This window comes from Biomphalaria glabrata, chromosome 11 (assembly GCF_947242115.1).
Source record: "Biomphalaria glabrata chromosome 11, xgBioGlab47.1, whole genome shotgun sequence".
Lineage (NCBI taxonomy): Eukaryota > Metazoa > Mollusca > Gastropoda > Planorbidae > Biomphalaria > Biomphalaria glabrata.
In genome coordinates, this window is record NC_074721.1 from 36,347,754 (window position 1) to 36,369,712 (window position 21,959).

Genomic DNA, 21,959 nt, shown 5'->3' on the forward strand with positions numbered 1-21,959 from the left:
AACTTTGCTATGTTCCAATGTGGGTAACTTTGCTATGTTCCAATGTGGGCAACTTTGCTATGTTCCAATGTGGGCAACTTTGCTATGTTCCAATGTGGGCAACTTTGGTATGTTCCAATGTGGGCAACTTTGCTATGTTCCAATGTGGGCAACTTTGCTATGTTCCAATGTGGGCAACTTTGCTATGTTCCAATGTGGGTAACTTTGGTATGTTCCAAATTAAAAACAACAACACCGTATTGAGCTTAAACATATCTTTATTTCAGCTGAGCAAACAGAAAAGCTGGATAAGTCATTTCTACTGGATAGGTCTAAACAGGATTGGTCAAGATAATTACACGTGAGTAGTAAGCGTGTTAGGTCAAACAAGTAATTGATAGCTGGTTAGCAATTTATAAAGAAGTAGTTTGAAAATGTAAGGAGAAATACAGATCGAAAGCTTAGTCTAGTTACATAATGTATGATTGTTATTAGATAAAAGCAAGGTTGAAATATAAAATACAACATATGCCATATACTATATATAGACTGCACATGAAAATCCTTTAACACTACAAAAAATGTCGTGAAAACTTTTTTTAAAAGGCGTTGTTTTGTAAAGAAGTTATAAGAAGTAAAGTTTTTTTCCAACCCTAACCTATGTAACATATAGGTTAATGTTAAGATCTAGATCTAGTAATTAAACATCGAAAATAAGAGCACTCTCGTCTCATAATTATTATTTTACAATTTTTAGTAACATAAAAACAAAATCAACCTATTTAAATGTACATAAGATGACTAATATCAATAGGCGTGAATTATTTCGATCTGGTTTTCAATACAATATCTTAAAGGAAACGTACTGGAATTGACTTTGTTTCATTAATTTGCGTAAATATATAGTTCTGTGATTAATACTTAATATATATATATATACTAGACATATGTTACCCGCGACCCGCGGGTCTTTATTTGCGCATTACTGTTGATATAGTCACTGAGAGTGTTTTGTAAACAATTAAACGAAATAATAATGTAATAAGTAAAGCGAATGTGTCAATGTAAAAATAGTGTGAATGAAGCTATGAAATCAAAATAGCTAATAGGCTTAAATCCATTTTTTCAAATTAAAACATTTGCTTGTAGGCCTACATATATTTGATTAAAATTAGAGATGAATATACTAAATTTTGTATGTTCATGTGTATAAAGTATAAAGTAGATCTTGAGGTAGACGTAGATCTAAATCTACACTAATTTAGAGTTCTGTGCTGCGCATGCGTGAACTTTTTTTCATGAATGAATATAGGCCTATCTCAACACGGCTACGCAGCTTTAGCGAACAGCGAACGAATGTATTAGAAATGCTTTAGAAAAACAAATTTGAATGTTAATTTGATTAAAATATCAAATGAATAGACAATAATTAGTATGTTTATGTGTTAAAGCATAAAACTATCTTTGCGAAAAGAAGTTTTATCATCTTAGAGTTCAGTAAGAGTTTTAGACCTAGGCCTAGGAATAGACTCAGACCTCAGAAGAGAGATGTGTTAATGTGTAACCATTTGGTAATGTCTAATGAAAGAATGTTCGCCAGGAAATCTGTAGATATCAGGAACTAATTTATGTAAAAAATGCTTTTGGATAATCTAGTGGATTGGATTTAGATGTATGTTAAACGTAGCTAATGATCCTTTCAAGTTTTTTCTCTTTCGCTACGAAAATAAAATTAGGTTTGCGAAAATGGGATTACCCGAAGCCGATACATTCATATCTATTAAAAACGAAAAGAGCGATAGCTTTGTTAAATGAATGGGATTATAAAGTAACAATAAAACGAAATAATTTTTAGTACGCGATTCATGAATGAATATAGATCTAGGCCTATCTCAACTCGGCTTCGCAGCTTTCGTAAGCGAATGTAGCTTTAGAAAACCAAATTTGAATGTTTATTTGATCAAAATATGAAATGAATGGACTTTAATTAATATGTTTAAGTGTTAAAGTATAAAACTATCTGTGCGAAGAGAAGTTTTATCATCTTAGAGTTGTAGATCTAGGGATGGGATTATAAAGTAAACAATTAAACGAATTAATTTTTAGTACGCGATTCATTACGGTATTGTCTAATGAAAGAATGTTCGTCAGGAAATCTGTAGTCACAGATATAAGGAACTAATTAATGTAAAAAATGCTTTTGAAACACAAAATTGAAGGTTAATTTTATTATATAATGAAATCAATGGATCTTCTTTTGTATTTTCATGTGTCAAAGTAAAAAACTATCTGCGCAAAGTGTATTTCTTAAAATTAGATCTAGGTCTAAATCCTTTCTATCTTTTCTCATGTCAACATTGTAGACATGGCCTAGATCCATAAAATACTATAGCTGTAATAGAGTCGGACAACTTTATTTTTTTTTTAGGGTCTTAAGTTTGTTTTAGGGCTACAAAACATACACTACGGTCTAAGTTGGTACCCAAGGAACATTCCTGCCTAGTTTTATCAAGATTGGTCAAGCGGTTTTGATGTCTATAAGTAACATACATACATACATACATACATACATACCCCTCACATTCTACTTTATAATATAGACTAGACATATGTTACCCGCGACCCGCGGGTCTTTATTTGCGCATTACTGTCGATATAGTCACTGAGAGTGTTTTGTAAACAATTAAACGAAATAATAATGTAATAAGTAAAGCGAATGTGTCAATGTAAAAATAGTGTGAATGAAGCTATCAAATCAAAATAGCTAATAGGCTTAAATCCATTTTTTTTTCAAATTAAAACATTTGCTTTTGAATAATCTAGTGGATTGGATTTAGATGTATGTTAAACGTAGCTAATGATCCTTTCACGTTATTTCTCTTTCGCTACGAAAATAAAATTAGTTTTGCGAAAATGGTTTACCCGAAGTCGATACATTCTTATCTATTAAAAACGAAAAGAGCGATAGCTTTGTTAAATAAATGGGATTATAAAGTAACAATAAAACGAAATAATTTTTAGTACGCGATTCATGAATGAAAAAGATCTAGGCCTATCTTAACTCGGCTTCGCAGCTTTCGTAAACGAATGTAGCTTTAGAAAACCAAATTTGAATGTTTATTTGATCAAAATATGAAATGAATGGACTTTAATTAATATGTTTATGTGTTAAAGTATAAAACTATCTGTGCGAAGAGAAGTTTTATCATCTTAGAGTTGAATTAGAGTTTTAGATCTAGGGATGGGATTATAAAGTAAACAATTAAACGAATTAATTTTTAGTACGCGATTCATTACGGTATTGTCTAATGAAAGAATGTTCGTCAGGAAATCTGTAGTCACAGATATAAGGAACTAATTAATGTAAAAAATGCTTTTGAAACACAAAATTGAAGGTTAATTTTATTATATAATGAAATCAATGGATCTTCTTTTGTATTTTCATGTGTCAAAGTAAAAAACTATCTGCGCAAAGTGTATTTCTTAAAATTAGATCTATGTCTAAATCCTTTCTATCTTTTCTCATGTCAACATTGTAGACATGGCCTAGATCCATAAAATACTATAGCTGTAATAGAGTCGGACAACTTTATTTTTTTTTTTAGGGTCTTAAGTTTGTTTTAGGGCTACAAAACATACACTACGGTCTAAGTTGGTACCCAAGGAACATTCCTGCCTAGTTTTATCAAGATTGGTCAAGCGGTTTTGATGTCTATAAGTAACATACATACATACATACCCCTCACATTCTACTTTATAATATAGATATATATATATATATATATATATATATATATATATATATATATATATATATATATATATATATGGTCTGCGAGTTGATCAACAGAGGATAAGAATTTGTTTTTGCTTGCGTTTAGATATAATAGGCTATATATATATGTAATATAATTATATATATATATATATATATAGGTCTTTGGGAGCTATATTTAGACCCGCAATTATCATTAAAATTACCATAGAATCCGACATAGGTACATATTGAGTTCTACAAGATGAGGCTTTTTTCTCACATTCAATAATCATCAGGTAACGTTTGATAATGCATCGATTAGTGAACCCACGTAACAGAAATGTTATAGTATTTTTTTTTTACAAGGAAGTCTTTTTGTAGATATGAAAATAATGCAAAATCTTTCAAATGATTTTGTGTTTGTTCTTTTTTTGTTCTGAATTGGTAAGAGAATTGTCAATTCTTGCTTTCGGTTGTATTGTTTTATAAAATTTTAAAAACATTTTTTTTTTAATTTTAATGTTTTGCAAAGTAGGGTCGACTTTCTTTTCTTCGCAGATGGTCTGACGACACTGAAGTCGACTATGTAGCATGGTATGATCGTAAACCACCAGGAAACATTCGATGTGTCACGACTAAATCCGAACATGGTCAGTTCAAACCGCCCCCCCCCCCCCAAAAAAAAAAAAAAGACAATTATACCTCTATTTAAGTCACTCCTTTATGAAGGGTGGGCGGATGATGATCCCAAAAATGGCTTTAACGATTTTTCTAGAAATTTAACAGTTGATGTATATCGCTGAGAAAAGAATGACGAGCTCGTTGACCACAATTATTTATTTATGTAAATTTGGCTTATTCTTTTGATTGATTAATGTTAAAAAAAAACAATGAATGACTCTCTGCAAAGTTTCAACTTGATCCAAGGATCTATTTTAACTTGATCCAAGGATCGGGAAGATGGAAAAGGGAGAAAACACTTGTAATGTTTTCACCCAGACAGACAGACGGACAGACGGAGTGAGCTAATATAAACTTTGTAAAAGGAATAATCGTTTTTTTCTGCAACCTCATTATGAACAATGGTGCTATGGAGTGTGTGTGTGTGTATGTGTGTGCGCGTGTGTGTGTGTCTCACTCTCTCTATCACTCTCTCTCTCTCACTCTCTCTCTCTCACTCTCTCTCTCACTCTCTCTCTCTCACTCTCTCTCTCACTCTCTCTCTCTCACTCTCTCTCTCACTCTCACTCTCTCTCACTCTCTCTCTCTCACTCTCTCTCTCACACTCTCTCTCTCACTCTCTCTCTCTCTCATTCTCTCTCTCTCTCTCACACTCTCTCTCTCACTCTCTCACTCTCTCACTCTCTCACTCTCACTCTCTCTCTCTCTCACTCTCTCTCTCTCACTCTCTCTCTCTCTCTCTCTCATTCTCTCTCTCTCTCTCACTCTCACTCTCTCACTCTCTCTCTCTCATTCTCTCTCTCTCACTCTCTCTCTCTCTCACTCTCTCTCTCTCTCTCACTCTCTCTCTCTCACTCTCTCACTCACTCTCTCTCCCTCTCACTCTCTCTCTCTCACTCTCTCACTCTCTCTCTCACTCTCTCACTCTCTTACTCTCTCTCTCTCTCACTCTCTCTCTCTCTCTCTCATTCTCTCTCTCACTCTCACACTCTCTCTCTCACTCTCTCTCTCTCACTCTCTCTCTCACTCTCTCTCTCACTCTCTCTCTCTCACTCTCTCTCACTCTCTCTCTCTCACACTCTCTCTCTCTCTCACTCTCTCACTCTCTCTCTCTTACTCTCTCTCTCTCTCTCACTCTCTCTCTCACTCTCTCACTCTCTCTCTCACTCTCTCACTCTCTCTCTCTCTCTCACTCTCTCTCTCTCTCTCTCACTCTCTCACTCTCTCTCTATATATAGTGACGGATTAACGGCATTGTCGTCAGCGGGGAGACGAAGTCAGAACGTCAGACTGGAAGGACTCGTTATTTTAGAAGTTAGATTTTTTGTTCAGAATAACCATTTAAACCTTAAGTCTACTGAATTGATTTTATTTTATCTCAAGTTAATTTTTTTAAATTTAATTCTGTTCTCAAAGAAGTTATTTAAGTTATTTCAACTTTTTTTTAAAGTTTAAAATATAATACGCTTGAAAGGGGGGTATAGTTGTTGTCTACCTGCAGTTTGGTAAGTCAACAGCCGTCAACAACGAACGGGCAGAGGTTTCCAGGGCTTATGATATCACAGTCCCAAAGGCTGGACATTGCCCGCGGATCTTAGTGGACACTGGTCTAAAAAAACGCAATCATGTTTTAGGGCTGTGGTATTACTTCATCCATTGGCTGTAGTGATTTAAATATAAAATCATCGGGAATACTTTCATATTAGAGATAAGACAATTCACATATTTAATATATTTACATATTTGATATATTTACACATTTGATATATTTAGATATTTGATATATTTACACATTTGATATATTTAGATATTTGATATATTTACATATTTGATATATTTACATATTTGATAAATTTACATATTTTGATATATTTGCATATTTGATATATTTTTATATTTGATATATTTACATATTTGATTTATTGACATTTGATTTATTTGCATATTTGATTTATTGACATAGTTGAATTATTGACATATTTGATTATATATCTAACAGCGCTCTGGTTTCCTTCATCTTGCTATGCTTCCAACCCGTATATCTGTAAAAAGTCCAATGACTCATCAGTGACGTTGCCTTCCAAAATGACGAGAAGTACCCCAGCAACGAGATTCTCAACGGAACCTTTTCAAGGTATCTGTCCTGCAGGATTCATTAGCAGAGGTAAGATCTTTGTGAACATATCTGCGCAACGAATTCAAGGAATGCCTTTCCCTGAAAACGGTACATATATATTGTAATAACTTAAGTGAGGCGACTCAACGAGGCACATCGATGTTTATTTACAGGACATCACAAATACATGTAGAACAGTATGTATTGATCACAACATCTTTATCTAGGCTCTCAACTTGGGCGGAAATCGATTGTCTCCTCTTCCTAATGTTGACATCCTTCTCAGTCTAGTTTATCACAGTGCGCACCTTCTAGCTTAGATGGCGGTGCGCATGGCAGAGTTATAACAATATTTATAAGAACCTTACTAGCTGAGTAGTTAGCACGTGTTCCCAAGGAGGCCTGAGCGAAAAGTTTGAATTCAGGTATACCATTTTTTGTTCGTTATACTTACTTTTAATTACCAATTACGGTTAAATCCACACATGTATCCCTTTCTTTCTTCCTTACCCCCCCCCCGCCCATTTTCCCAATTGCTCCAGACAAGCGATAGGATCATAGTGTATTTAGAAGCTAAAAGAATGAAATATCACTTAGAAAAACAATTGGTAAAAATATTATTTACCGCACAGGTTTATTATTGTTGGTCTAGGTCTTTTTTTTTTGTTTTTAGATTTTTCATGTTATTTATTTTGCATATGTAAGGTTTAGTAATAAAAGTCTTTCTAGATTGGACATTAATCACTTTTGCTGAATTGTTTTACTGATTTTTTTACCGTTAAAAGATTTCAAGATGGGGGTAGAGTGGGGACTTTCCATTTTATATTTGCTCTTATTTACATTATAGATGGGGATATAATAATGTCCTAATCAACATATATTAATTAAATTATTTTCAAAAAACTTTGTATTTTCTACATTAAGAGTAGTAAAATAAAAGAAAAGACCTTGCGTTCTAAAGGTCAGATGATGTAAAGGTCATCCGTTTCTTTGACCAATGGTTAACGGGCAGGGTCTTGTAAAATCTAAGGTTATATTACAAGATCTTTGGGACTCGCAAAGATCTTCCTTCAGGGAACAGTACCAGGTCAAAGACGAACAGGCAGACAGAGAAAGCGATGGGAGGACAACATAAAAGAATGGACGGACCTGCCATTGAAAGAGGTTCTAATTTAGGCAAAAGGTAGAGAGGAATGGAGAAAGACGGTCGACTAGTCGTGCATGGTGCCTCAACAGTCCAATAGAATAAGGGATCGGTAAAGGTAACGAGCAGGGTGTCCTGTGGCCAGCACAACGAACAACCTCCTTTCCTTTCCCTAACTAATGTCAGGTACCCATTAGAGCTGCTCGGACTCAAGGGTGTCTTTAAAATCCAGAAATTCAAAGTACCGGTCGAAATTCGAACCCGGCACCACTCTGTTCAGAAACCAAGCGCTCTACCACTCAACCACCACGACCCGCCCACACAACCAGCGTATATGTAAAGTTGCGTATAAGTAAAGTCTCAGAATGGTAAGACCGCCACCTTCTTAATACTAACTACAATTTACTTACAATGTGTTAAAAATCTAATTACAGAAGACATTATAAAATGTTTTTACGTTGGAGGGACCGGCTACGAAGGTAAATTGACGTGGAATGAAGCGAAAGACGCTTGCAGCAACATGTCAGGTCAAACAAAGGTGCAACTCGCAAGTATAAGAAACGTCAGACAACAAGGTAAATTTGAGCTAGATTTCATGTAGTCTTAAGGTAGATTCGAAATATTTAAGGTAGATAAGAAGGATGTTTAAAGTAGATTTTGTGTGCCTTAAAGAAAAAAAAACACAGCTTTATAAAGCTTTATTGATTCATCTTATTATTATTATTATCATTATTATTATTATTTGATATCTTAAATTATATTTCGCTGACCACTTGATATCCAAAAAAACAAACTTTTTCGACACTAAGTAATGCTAAGGAAGGGTTTAAAACGTCGTTGTTGAGGGTCTTTAAAAAAAAAAGAAAAAAAACCTGAATTAAAAAAAAAAATCTTTTCTTTGAATCTATGCAACCGAGGGTTCCGGTTCTAGGCCTGCTGAAAACTGGGATTTTGAATTTCGGGATTTTACTCCGAGTTCAACCATCTCTAAAGGGTACCTGAAATTACTTGGGAAAAAGTAAAGGTGGTTGGTCGTTATGCTGGCCACTATATACCCTCATTAACCGTGGGTCACAGAAACACAACAGATGATCTTTCTATCATCTGCCCCATAGGTCGCAAGGTCTGTAAAGGAAACTTAAAAAAAAAAAAAAAAAAAAACTGTGTTCATTTTTTCTATTCTCACTATTTGAAATGTTGTTGTTATTTTACATTATTCGAATGTTCCTTCAGAGTTGAAGATAGTTTACTTCCTAGTCCAAACCTCCCGCAGGACGACGGGGGATGGGAGCGGGCAGGGTTTGAACCCTCGACCATCGATAAATCTGAACGACAGTCCAGCGCGCAAACCGCACGTCCAGGCAGCCATCCTGAAAACGTGAAGTATCGTTTCGCTCTGGGAATAGATTTAATATCTCATCAATTGAAAAGCTTTTATCATTTCACTCTGTCAGTCCGGTACAATTTTTCTACAGGTTATTTCTCCCACACCCTTTCTCGGATCAAGTTGAAACTTTTCGTAAAATTTTTACCTTACAAAACATGAATTCACCAAAAAAAGTAACCAATTAGTTAATTAATTATTGGTAATTAATTTACGTTGCTGTATCGACAAAGAGAAATAAATGCCACTTATTAAGAGTCATGGTTGTATATGTGGAGCTATTCCCCTTTGTACATATTGTACACGTTTTTTTCCCACTGCCCATTCTGAGATCAAGTTCAAATTTTGTATAATTATTCATAATCAATAACAAAACACGAATCAATCAAAACATTACCGATTACCTAATCATTAAGTACTAATTTATTAATTTTGCTTAATCTAGCAGAAAGTGAGAAAAACCCCGACATTTTCGGATAATAGGTGGTCCTTAGCGATTCATTCCCTTAGATAATCTTTCTCCTTTGTTGAAAAGTATGCTTTATTTGTTTTTTTCTTCTATTGCTTGTTTATATCTAACCAGCTTTCTTGGATTTACTAATGGATCGCGTTGGAGTGAATGCTTGGATCGGATTAAAGGGCAACAAATATGGATATTCTTTCACATGGCTAGATAACTCTGCTGTCATATATAAAAACTGGAAGATCACGCCCGGCTTTAATATGTACCGTCCTAATCTTCATCGCTTTTCTTACAATTCGGTAAGTTTTACGTAATAATAATCATTAAGATTTTAGTTCGACTTATTTAGTTATTCAGTACCATAGAAACCAAGAAGAATACGATGTCAAATAAATTATAGTCGCATCTCCAAATTTGTTAAAACATCACATGTAAAATGAGCTACACTCTACGCTTTCGACGGGCCACTATAAAAATACAAAAAAAAAAGTTTTTTAAAGACTATTTCTTAAAAGTAGGAAGCGTGGTCGAGAGGCCAAGTGCGCTTGAACTTGGCTCGGCTTGGTTACCTAGAAGGGGGCTCGAGGTTCGACACCCGACTCGGGCATAGCTGTGTTTACTGAGCGCCCAAAGGCAGCACGGAAAACCAACTCCTAGATAGTACTAGATACCCCCTCCCCCCCACTGGTCCACAAACGAGATTGGACCAAAGCGCTCTGAGCATGCTATAAGCATGAAAGTAGCGCTATATAAAAGCTATAAATATATATAAGTATGTCACTGTGGAGGTCTTCAACGACTGATAATTGAAAAATTGCAGATTATGAATGATAATTTTATTTTGTAGACTCTAGCTATGGTAAAAGAGTTTAATTTTTTTTTTTTTTTTTTGGAAAACAGGGCTGTGCACAAAATTTCTAAAGAATTTTAGTGTATAAATCTTTGACACTATGATAGTACGATAGGAGGCATACCAAACCGAAACAGCTCATGCGCCAGTTAAAAGTTCCCCCTTATACCTTGCGGTCTATAAGGCTAATGATATATAGGTCATCTGCTTGTCTGGCCCACGGTTAACGGCCAGCACAACTACCAACCATTTTTACATTTTTCCAACCATTGTTAGTCACCCATTAAAGCTGTGTGGACTCATAGGAGCCCTATATATCCCAACATTGAAAATCAAAGTATTTACCAGGAAACGAAATCGGAACTCCCTCTGGTGGTTAGTAAAAGAGCCTTACAACTCAGCCACCGCTCTTCCCATCTTATCTTATCTTATATAATACAGACGTTACTTCAAAAAAGAAGATGATTACGTCCTACGCGTCATGCATTTAGTCATGCATATTAACCAATGACTTAAATTCTGCCAAGTCACTGGTTTTCCTGGCTAGCTCAGGCAACCCATTCCATGCTCTAATAGCACCTTGTTTCGTGAATTTAAATGCTTTCGTTTTTTTTCTGGTCGGGTTCAGATCATAAGCCTCAACGTGGCGCCCGGGTGGAATCGTTTTTAGGCAAGAAAACTAAGCTAAGAGTGAGTTTATTGCACTGGCGGAGATGAAAATGAACCCTAAAGTTTATCATAATACACATCCCTAATGGGCTGCTCACATTGCGCACAACTGCACTGAAGATGTTATATAAGGAAAGAAAATGAGAGGATCTCACCGGGGCGCTTATTCTCCGGCCTCACTCTAGTGTATAAGGAAATAGGCCCGCGAAAAACAAAGGGGGGAACGAATTTTCCATCCGACAGAAAGATTACTTTTATTCAGGCACTGAAAGGGGAGCGTTTGTTGGTTTAGAGTTTTTTTTTAAAAAAAAAACGTAGTCTAATTTCTAAAAATAAAATCTCAAATTCATCTTTCTGGCAAAAATAACTTATGGCGTTATCTTCATGGCGAAAAGGAGGAAACACATTAAAATAGTTAATTACTGTATCATGAGTCAAGAGCTAATGCTTGGGTATTCACTTACTGGGCAGTGTCGTAGCTAGGGTGGTGGGAGGAGAATTTGATAATTCCCCCGGTCCCCCACTAGAGGGGTGCCCCTAAATAAGTGTTTTTTGCATTAAAAATTAAATATTACGTAAAATGCAGGGCCCCCAAAAAAGGTCAAGCCAGCCCCCCCCCCCCGGGCCCCCAAACGATGGAAAATTCCTTGCTACGCCCCTACTTAGGGGTCATTCAAATCACGACATATATACGCCACCTGAGCTTTGTTTAGAGATCATGAGACGACGACACAATTGTAAAGTGGCATAATTATTAAAAGAGTTTATGTTTTAACTCAGACTCATAGGCTAATAGTTTTGAACTTCCTTTAGATGTTTCTTACTTTTACTATAAGTATGTGTCATTCAGACAACTAAGTACAGCTTCCTTTTATCTTGCTGATAGCCCTGTGTGTATATTATTGGAGATGAATTTGAAAGTTTGGGTGAGTGGATTCCAACAAAATGTCAAACCAAACACGCTTACATCTGTGAAACACAGAAAGGTAACTTTACGAATTTTTATAGATTTTTATTTGGCACAGTCTGCAAAAGAGCTGACAGCTCGGAAGCAAAAAGCTGGCCAGAATATCCGGTCCACCCCTAACATATATATATATTGCTCTGGCAACTTCACTGCTATTTCATTAAGCATTAACAGGTCCAAACACAACTAACTGTAACCGCAAATGATGCATTTATTGACACTTGGGATGTCTACTTCTTCGTAGTTACATATTTATTTCTAATACTAAAACAACCTTCTCTTAAACTATCTCCACATTGTTCTTCTTGTTCGCCTAATCTCTTACGTCATTCGTCTGTCTGACTACGTCACTTCTTATGTCGTCGCTAAAAACAATACACAATATATTTATCTACCAAAACTAATATATTCTCTCTCTCTTTCTCTCTCTCTCTCTCTGATATATATATTTATATATATATATATATATATATATATATATATATATATATATATATATATATATATATATATATATATATTGTGTTAAAACGGAGTCTATCACCTTTCAGAGGATGTCTTGTCCATATACTGCCCATAGAGTGTTTGTGTAGACTTTTTTTGTAAACGATACCAGCCCTGAAGTTCCTAAGTCCACTAAAAAAAAAACATTTGTGTAGTTTAAAATTTACATCTAACTTTCTAAAAACATTTATTCCATTTAAAAAAATATATATCTATATAGATACATATTATACTCAGCTATTGCGTGAAGCCGTGGACATCAATATCTACGAATAAATTTCATTAACTCTTTCTCTCCGTAATTATTTACCACATTCTGGTGGAATCAACGCTGGTATCATCAGTTAGGAAAGAGTTCAATTCTCAAAGTATGCAATATCTTGTTTTTTCAACATTTTCAGTGATGCAGTTAATAAACGTATGCTAGAATTTGAGGCTTCAGCTTGCATAGTTTTAGGATAAGCATGAGTTACAGTTTATCACCTATCATAGTTTAACTCTTGCATAAACTAACTTTAATTAAACCATTCTATATGACTTATAAATGTTTGAAGTCCACGGACTCTATTCTTTGGGTACAGAGACACTTTTATAGTCAAGACTTTGGACTGGTGGGCGTGTCCTCTGTATCTACACGGCCGGCCATTGGCATAGGCAAACTAGGCAGCCTTAACGCCTCCGATTGCAGGAAGCCTCGCACAAGACTTCATTTTACTGAAATGTCGAACCATTATTTCTAGTCTGGTGATCATGAAACGTCCATGACACAATATCGGCGTTTGGACTGAGCTGAAAATATCGGTCTATGACATCTGTACGAATAGGTTTAAGTACGGATTGCTCATTATTAACGCTAAGGAGATTATACTATTTGAAGTTAACGTATTTGGTGATTTAGATATACATGAAGGTGTTGAATTCCTTGCGTAGTTTTCGGTCTTAATTTTTTTCATTTTTCTATGTCATTGCGGGCCACCCAATTCACCTTGCTTAGAGCCTCCAACTACCTAAGACCGGCCCTGTTATCTAAGATTATCTCCTGAAACTGAAGATCATGATTTACTTTTCTTCGTATGATGTCCGTATGATGTTCTATGTCATTGCGGGCCACCCAATTCACCTTGGTTAGAGCCTCCAACTACCTAAGACCGGCCCTGTTATCTAAGATTATCTCCTAAAACTGAAGATTATGATTTACTTCTCTTCGTATGATGTTGGTATGATGTTCTATGTTATTGCGGGGCCACACAATCACCTTGCTTAGAGCCTCCAGCTACCTAAGACCGGCCCTGTTATCTAAGATGTTCGTTTGTCCAGTGTCATAATTTTTTTTTAACTCTTACAGACCGTTTATCTACAAAAGTTTTGCGAGGGTTAAATATGCATAGATTCTTGTAGATTTGGGGGAGAGGGGAGGCGCGGTGGCTGAGTGGTTAAGCGCTTGGCTTCCGAACCTGGGGTCCTAGGTTCGAATCACTGTGAACACTGTGATTTTGAATTCCGGGATTTTTAGGGCGCCCCAGAGTCCACCCAACTCTAATGGAAACCTGACTTTAGTTGGGGAAAGTAAAGGCGGTTGGTCGTTGTGCTGGCCACATAACACCCTGCTCGTTAACCGTTATCAAAATACACAGATGACCTTAGCATCATCTGCCCTATATATCACAAAATCCTGAAAGGGCTACTTACTTTTTTTTTTACTTTCTTGTAGATTTGTTGCATATAACCTGGAAAAGGTTTATCATATTCGTGGCACTTAGAACTAATATTGAAAAATGCAAAAATTTAAAACTCATATTTTTCATCTATTTTATCTTTTTGGCTCTACATCTTCTAACACTGACATCGCCTCAAAATCATTATTACCATTATTGTTAATATTTGAAATTCATACGCATTTGTCATACACGTTTTACAATTTGTTATTTATTATGAGTACAAACTTATTTTAATCAAAGCTAAATACAAATGTTAATTTATGTCTTAGTGGCTATACCTACTGTAGACACCGGAGTTTCTACATCTTCACTAATGCCTGCAACAGTATCTACCATTCTGACGTCGTCGGCTGTACCGTACACATCGTCTGGAGCTTCTAAATCTTCATCTAGTCCTGCTGAATGTCCGGAAGAGTTTCAGAAATTCCATACCTCCTGTTATTTGGTGGTCAGTCAGTTAGAGACTTGGGATGAAGCCAGAAGCTCGTGCCAGGCACGTGGAGCTGATCTTGCCAAAACTGAACATGTTCTTCAGCTTTCAAAGATTACTTTACTTCTAGCTGACGTCGATGTAAAGAGCCCCGCATGGATTGGGATTAAACCGGTAGAGTTCTTTATGTGTATACATTTCATTATAGCATTGTGTTTATTCTTAATGTCAGTGTCCAGAATATTAACATTTATATTCTTCTTATCTTATATATTACAATCGTTACGCATTATATGTGTCAATTTAGTCAGGGTCCCTGCAACCTATTCGATCGCAGTGGGCCCCGCACTTTCATAGTCCCTTGCTGATTCAAGGTGTAAATTATTAAATTAAACCATAATTTATATTTAACGACAAGGTTTCCACGGTCTTCTAGTTTTCAAGGGTCTCCTGAAAATCTTCCAAAATTGCAAAATATACAAGAAAAAGTATTGGAAATCTCCTGAAATTATTAAAATCTCCTGAAAACTCATAAGAATCTAAAAAATAGAGAACATTTTTGAGGTGCCATTCGTTCGCGCGATAAAAAAAAAGGCATTGTCAGCTTTCATTTAATAAAAAATTTTTGCAAAGACAAATGCATTTTGTAAATAAAATATAAATTTTGAAATTTACCTTATCCCTATCCAGAGTGGGCCCCGCGCAATGTTTCGCATAGAGCCCGCCATTGTTAGGTCTGGCCCTGAATCTAGCCATGCATTTTAATCGATGACTTAAACTCTGCTAAGTCGTTGGTTTTCCTGGCTGATTCAGGAAATCCATTCCATTCTCCAATGGTACTATGGAAGAAGGAGCTTTGGTACGAATTTGTTCTAGTGTATGGAACAAGAAATGTGCCTCTATCTGTGTGTCTTTCTGAGTATTTTATAAAGTTTTGTTTTTCTATTTGTAAATTATATTTTAGTGTTTTATGTATTATAGCTACTTTACTTTTTATTCTTCTGTCCTGAAGTTTCTCTCTAAGTTTAGTGATTTTATTAATGGTGTTACTCTAATCAAATTGGAATTTTCGTTTGTTATACACCTCACTTCTGCTATTTTGTATTTGTTCTAGTTTCTTTATACTTGGATAGAATCTCTTTTAATGGCAGGCCCGTCCATTCTTTTATGCTGAGAAAACTATCGTGGGGTTCTCTTTAAACTCACTAAAACTAAAGTAAAGGTGAAATTAAAAGTAACTCATTCAGATTTTTGCAATGCATAGGGCAAATAATGTAAAGTTCATCTGTTTCTATAACCTGCGCTTTTACACAATGAACCGTTGATTGTGATATAGAGATTATATCTTATCAGGTCATTCTTATGTTTCCCAATTTGGTTTTCTTTTTACTTCACAGACAGATGGGTCTAGTTTTGAGTGGACTGATCATACCCCCGTGCGGAGGTTCTTCTGGAGTGACGAGACGATGTCCAATGACAGTGCCAATGATTTGACCCATTTCTGTGTTTCTTTATCTGACAATAAATGGATCAGGTCTGAATGTGGATGGAAACAGCCATACATCTGTGAAACGATGTTAGGTAATGTTATTTAAGCGCTGTTAAAGTAACTAATCACTTCTTATTTCTGCTATGTATTGAAACCTCTACTGAAAAAAATATATTATACTTTTATTTTTTTTACAATACCTCAATCACGTTACACGTGGAACCAAGGTAAAGGGTGGTTGGACGCCAGTTCCAAAAGCTGCAAGACTCATATTATCAAAATTTGACTGTTGATGTACATAGTGATGAAAAGAATTTACTAGCGTGTTGGATCCACAGGGAAAACTCTAGTATGAAAGTTATAGTTTACAAAGTATAATTTGAAATATAATCTAAATTTGGCTAGAAGATTTTTTTTATTGAACCGAATCTATGTCTTCGGGTATTTCCGCATGTATGCCCTATTCATTCAAGAGTTTAATAAATTAATGTTCAGGCACATTATTCGCACCGTTCTCTAAGTCTAATGGCTATGATTACAATGTTATGAAGTCTAGTAGATTTATATATTGGCTCTAACCAGGGGAGTGGTATAAAGGGAAGGGAGGGAATGGGGCGTGAAAAAAAAATCCTTTTTAAAAAAATATATCATTCATTAGTTAAGAGGCGCTGTGGCTGAGTGGTAAAGGGCTTGGCTTCTGAGCGGGGATCCTGGGATCGAATCCTGGTGAAGACTGGGATTTTAAATTTTGGGATCCTTGGGTGCCTCTGAGTCCACCAAGCTCTAATCGGTACCTGACATTAGTCGGGGAAAAGTAAAGTCAGTTGGCCGTTGTGCTGGCCACATTATACGTTTCCGTGCTGTTTTACTGCCTACAACAAACACAACTCGGCTTGAGCTTGAGCTCTGAAACAGAGTTTGATGAGCGCTTTAAAGGCGACACCCGGAATTCGAACTCAAGCCCTCTTGCTATACAGTCACACATCACCCCACAGTGTTGTGAAAATGTAGCATAGAGCTTTCATAATGTGACTAGCTGTTTGATTTTTTTTCCCGCCTCTCGTGCTACTGGTAGTTTCGTTTCGTTTCTTTCAGAAAGTGATACTTTTGATATCTACCTCTCAGGGGTTTATTTTGTTTGCTTCACTTTTTGAGACTCGTGACACATGCGGATTCGGAGGCGCCGTAGTTCTAGTTGAAACACTTTAAGAAACAATGAAATGACACAGTGCTGATATACTTTTCCCTAGAGTTTACTTCTTTTAAATTCAAACTTCAAATAACAAATGTATGTACTGTTCGTATATAAAGTAGATACAGGATACAGTAATATTGATCAAATAAAATGAGTAACTATTCTCTTTCAGACTAGCGACTTCTAGATTTAACTTTCTAGCTCTCTCTCTCTCTCTCGCCCCAGCTACTTCTTCTTTTTATATCTTTCTTTAGAATAATCTTGAAGCTTGGCGCCTTAACCTTTGACCCTTGTACATTCCATTTCATTCTTCTGTTTTTTTCTTAATTAAACTATGTTAACTCTTTCTCTCCGTAATTATTTACCACATTCTGGTGCAGGGGTTCTCAACCTGTGGATCGCGACCCCCTTGGGGGTCGATTGACGTTTAGCGAGGGGTCGCCTAAGACCATCGAAAATATGGATTGTTATTGTCTATTCTTCTATTGCTGTATGTGTGTTGGGGGGGGGGGTCGCGGCAGATTGGACGATTGTAAAAAAGGGGTCGCCGAGCATAAAAGGTTGAGAACCGCTGTTCTGGTGGAATCAACGCTGGTATCGTCAGTTAGGAGAGAAAGAGTTAATTCTATTTCCCTGCTGTAGCCTTGAACTACGCTTTTAATCAGCGTCTCTCGGTCATGTTCTTTTTCTAAGTCTGATAACGTGTGACCTAATTTGACCCAGGTAAACTGTCCTCATTTTGTGAACAATGAGGTGTCACCAAGGATGTGACACTATCACTAAAAAAATCAATTTATAAACATCGACGTGTGCTTTATGTTACATCTCTTTCGAATTCTAGAAATTGAACCTACAGCCACGGTGTCTTTACCTAGCAACCAAACTCTGTGTAAAGATGGCAAGTCCGTTCAACACGGAGATTACTGTTACCTCATGGAAAAGGATCAAGTCTCCTGGCCTGAAGCTGACTACATCTGTAGACAACTTGGCATGCAACTTGTCAGCATCCGTTCCAGAAGTGAAACTGAGTTTCTCGTGAATCAAGCTCAACAAATATTTGACACGTTTTATTATTGGATTGGATTAGAAAGTTATGAAAATGGTAACAATTTTAATGTTTTCAGATTTCAAATAATTTAAGAGCAATGTTTGCCACAACATTTCTTTTGTTATGATTGGCCAGATCTGTAGAGCAGGTCGTAATCTAGTTAACGTTTAATATAAAGTTGATTTATGTCCCCTTATTAAGGTACTGTTTTCTCAAATAGCCTCTGACAACCAGTCCAACTCCTGGCCTTCACGTGTGGCTCAGTTACTGAGCCTGGCGGAACCGTTACCACAGACAGGAGAAGGGGCAAAGGCGAGCAACTGGCGCCTAAACCAGCAAGCTTCAGGCAGGAGGGGATCGTTAGCCTTGGTTGGCTACCCATCTAGGAGAAGGAAAACTCTGAATCCAAACCTCCGCTGCCCTGCGGCTATACCAAACAACACGGGAAAGGCTTCGGGAGACAACCCTGAGGAAAAATCAGGAGCTGGTGACCCATAGGTAAACTGTGGCACACCGTGCTACAGCCTGGCAGATCCTGCGGCGCTACTGATACCAGACTGTATTGGATATTCCGTTCCTTTGGTCACATCAGCTGCGCGGAGAGGGGGGGAACTGCTGTGTGGGCGACATCGATCCGACCATAAACAATGCCCAGGCTTTCATTTCATCTTTCATCTCATTAAGGTACTGTTAGTCAAAAACTATGAATTTGGAAACTAAACGAATCACCTCATAAATTAGCAGCATTGTAGAACGAGCCGACCCGCGGCGTAGCATACACAGTTGTCCAAATTTGATGGGTGGTTGGGCGACGCAGAGAATTATATATACAGAGATTACTTATTCTCCGTCCCCTCTCTTTTTTTTCTCTGTCGACTTGCAGGAATGAAAGAGTTATCTTTCCATGACTTTTTTATCGAGGGTTGGAGAGTCAGCGTGCGTGCGTCTTGTCCTGCAAGGTTGGGCGACGTAGAGAATTATATATATAAATAAATAGATAGGATTGGCTTTTTTTTTACAAAGCTTTTTTACTCTGTCTCTTTTAAAATTGATAGGCCTAGATGACTATCTACATCAATCTGTCTCTTTTAAAATTGATAGGCCTAGATGACTATCTACATCACTCTGTCTCTTTTAAAATTGATAGGCCTAGATGACTATCTACATCACTCTGTCTCTTTTAAAATTGATAGGCCTAGATGACTATCTACATCACTCTGTCTCTTTTAAAATTGATAGGCCTAGATGACTATCTACATCTAACCTAGAATTATAACTTCTTTAACTTTTAAGTTCCTCCCCTCTCCCTAGCGAAAACATTAATAGTCTGCCTGTTCCACCGATTTAACATCACTTTATTTCTACTCACCATTTCTCGGATCAAGTTGTAGCTTTGCAGAATTATTTATTGGTAAATACATTACATAGATCAGGAAACATAATCAATAAGTCAATTATTTATTTTTATAAAAAATTGTTTTGTTTGATATCAACAAAGGAAATTAATTCTACAGAGATATGGCCAAATATGGGGGGGGGGGGGGGATGTCCCCTTCAATGTACACTTTATGTCTCACACCCATTCTAGGATGAAGTTGAAACTTTAAACAATTATTTACTGTACCTAACTAACTCTGAATCAATTAAAACATTAACTAGTCAATTAATTATCGGTAACATATTATTTTGTTTGATGTCAATAAAAATAAATAAGTTATAGCTACAGTTATAAATGTAGAGTTCTTCCCTTAGATATTTGTTTTATAAATAAAGTTGTTTTTTTTATATTACTTGTTTATTAAATAAGCCTCAGATAAAGGCTCAAACTTGAGCTAAAACCTTTTTACATCTGTATGTGCCCACCTTCTAGCTCAAAGTATCAAAATAATTTATTTCATATGTATAAGTCTATCGTCTGTGTGGGGTCAAATATGAATAAAATGATCACGCAATGTCACTCAGAAGTGTTAAAGACATGAATGGGGCAGAAGTTTATGAATAGATAAATATAAGATGTTTGGATTATTGATAGGCGAAAAGAAGGATTATTCATGAATTCGTAAATAAAAATGAATAAAGTCACTACGATAGACTTTAACCCGTAAAACACGTGTGGTAGTTTAGCCTCTAAACATCAGAATTGTAATTCCATTTTGTATGAACTCATTGTAAAACAGCTCAGCACTTTAAGGGTTAAGAGAAGCCTAAAAAGTAAATGTAATAATTCTTCTTTAAATAAATGAAACATTAGCTAATCTAGTAGTTGCATTAATTTAATCCTATTGTAGTTATTAGTCATATCAACTCACTCTGTCTGTCTGCGTGTCTGTCTGCGTGTATGTCTGGTCAAAAAATTGTACACAATATTACTTCGACACCCTATCTCGGATCAAGTTTAAATTTTGCACAATTATTTCTTGTACCTGACAACACTAGAATCAATAAAAAAAATCTTTTAGTTAATAAGCCATTGGTAAAAATTACTTTGTTTGGTTTCTCAAACAAGGAAAAGAAATAGTACTTCTTTGAAGTGATGGTATAAGCTGAATTAATCCCATTTTCAAGCAACTGAAATAGTACTTGACTGAAGTGGTGGAGTAAGCTGAATTAGTCCCAATTATATTATGAGGTTTATAAAAATTTAATTACATGACTGATCCAAACTAATGGATACACTTAATATAAGTTATGTTTTTTGTAAGTATTTTTCTTTTTTGTATTTTGCTTGTTATAAATTATTCTCATAAAAGGATCCTTCCATTGGACTGACGGTTCGGCTATGGCCTACATTAACTGGGCTGAAGATTATCCAGAGATCTCAGATCGTCAAAATGAAAAGTGCGCCGTGTTAGACAGCAACAATGGAGAGTGGTATCCTGTAGACTGTCTGACGGAGTTGCCTGGTTACATCTGCTCATCTGTTTCAGGTGAGTACTCAGTGTAATTAGGTTGACACATTTTTAAATAACTTCATTTAAAAGTCTTACAGTAGTAATCTTCTTTTTTTGTAACTACTAGATCAGGGGTTCTCAACCTGTGGGTTGGGGGTCGATTGACCTTTTGCCAGGGGTCGCTTAAGACAATCGAAAATATGGATTGTTATTGTCTATTCTTCTATTGCTATATGTGTGTAAGGGGGGGGGGGGTCGCGGCAAAGTGGGGAATTGTAAAAAGGGGTCGCCGAGCTTAAAAGGTTGAGAACCGCTGTACTAGATCATCTAAAGTTTGATTTATTTAAAGAAGAATTATTAAATTTACTGTTTAAAGTTAAATAAAGTAAAGTAAAGTTTCCCTTTCAGACCTTGTGGTCTCTAGGGCAGATGATGTAAAGGTCATCTGTTTCTGTGGCCTACGGTTAACGAGGGTGTCATGTGGCCAGCACAACGACCAACCGCCTTTACGTTTCCCCAACTAATGTCAGGTACCTATTAGAGCTGGGTGGTCTCAGAGGCGCCCAAAGATCCCGAAATGAAAATCCCAGTCTTCACCGGGATTCGAACTTGGGACCTTTGGTTCGGGAGTATTGTTATTATTAAGTACAACAATTTATTTCACTGAATGACAA

The 21,959-nt window shown here is 36.2% G+C and overlaps 1 protein-coding gene across 1 annotated transcript in view; it reads left to right on the forward strand.

Annotated features, from left to right (window-relative positions):
- LOC106053108 (C-type mannose receptor 2-like) overlaps positions 1 to 21,959 on the forward strand; it is a 41,527-nt gene that overhangs the window by 17,751 nt on the left and 1,817 nt on the right. Inside the window, exons 14-23 of the mRNA XM_056004421.1 lie at positions 267 to 340; positions 4,295 to 4,386; positions 6,417 to 6,581; positions 8,112 to 8,252; positions 9,645 to 9,823; positions 11,930 to 12,029; positions 14,502 to 14,836; positions 16,060 to 16,243; positions 18,188 to 18,448; positions 21,145 to 21,321. Of these exons, the coding sequence (XP_055860396.1) occupies positions 267 to 340; positions 4,295 to 4,386; positions 6,417 to 6,581; positions 8,112 to 8,252; positions 9,645 to 9,823; positions 11,930 to 12,029; positions 14,502 to 14,836; positions 16,060 to 16,243; positions 18,188 to 18,448; positions 21,145 to 21,321 (1,708 nt within the window). The remainder of the gene's footprint in view (positions 1 to 266; positions 341 to 4,294; positions 4,387 to 6,416; positions 6,582 to 8,111; positions 8,253 to 9,644; positions 9,824 to 11,929; positions 12,030 to 14,501; positions 14,837 to 16,059; positions 16,244 to 18,187; positions 18,449 to 21,144; positions 21,322 to 21,959) is intronic.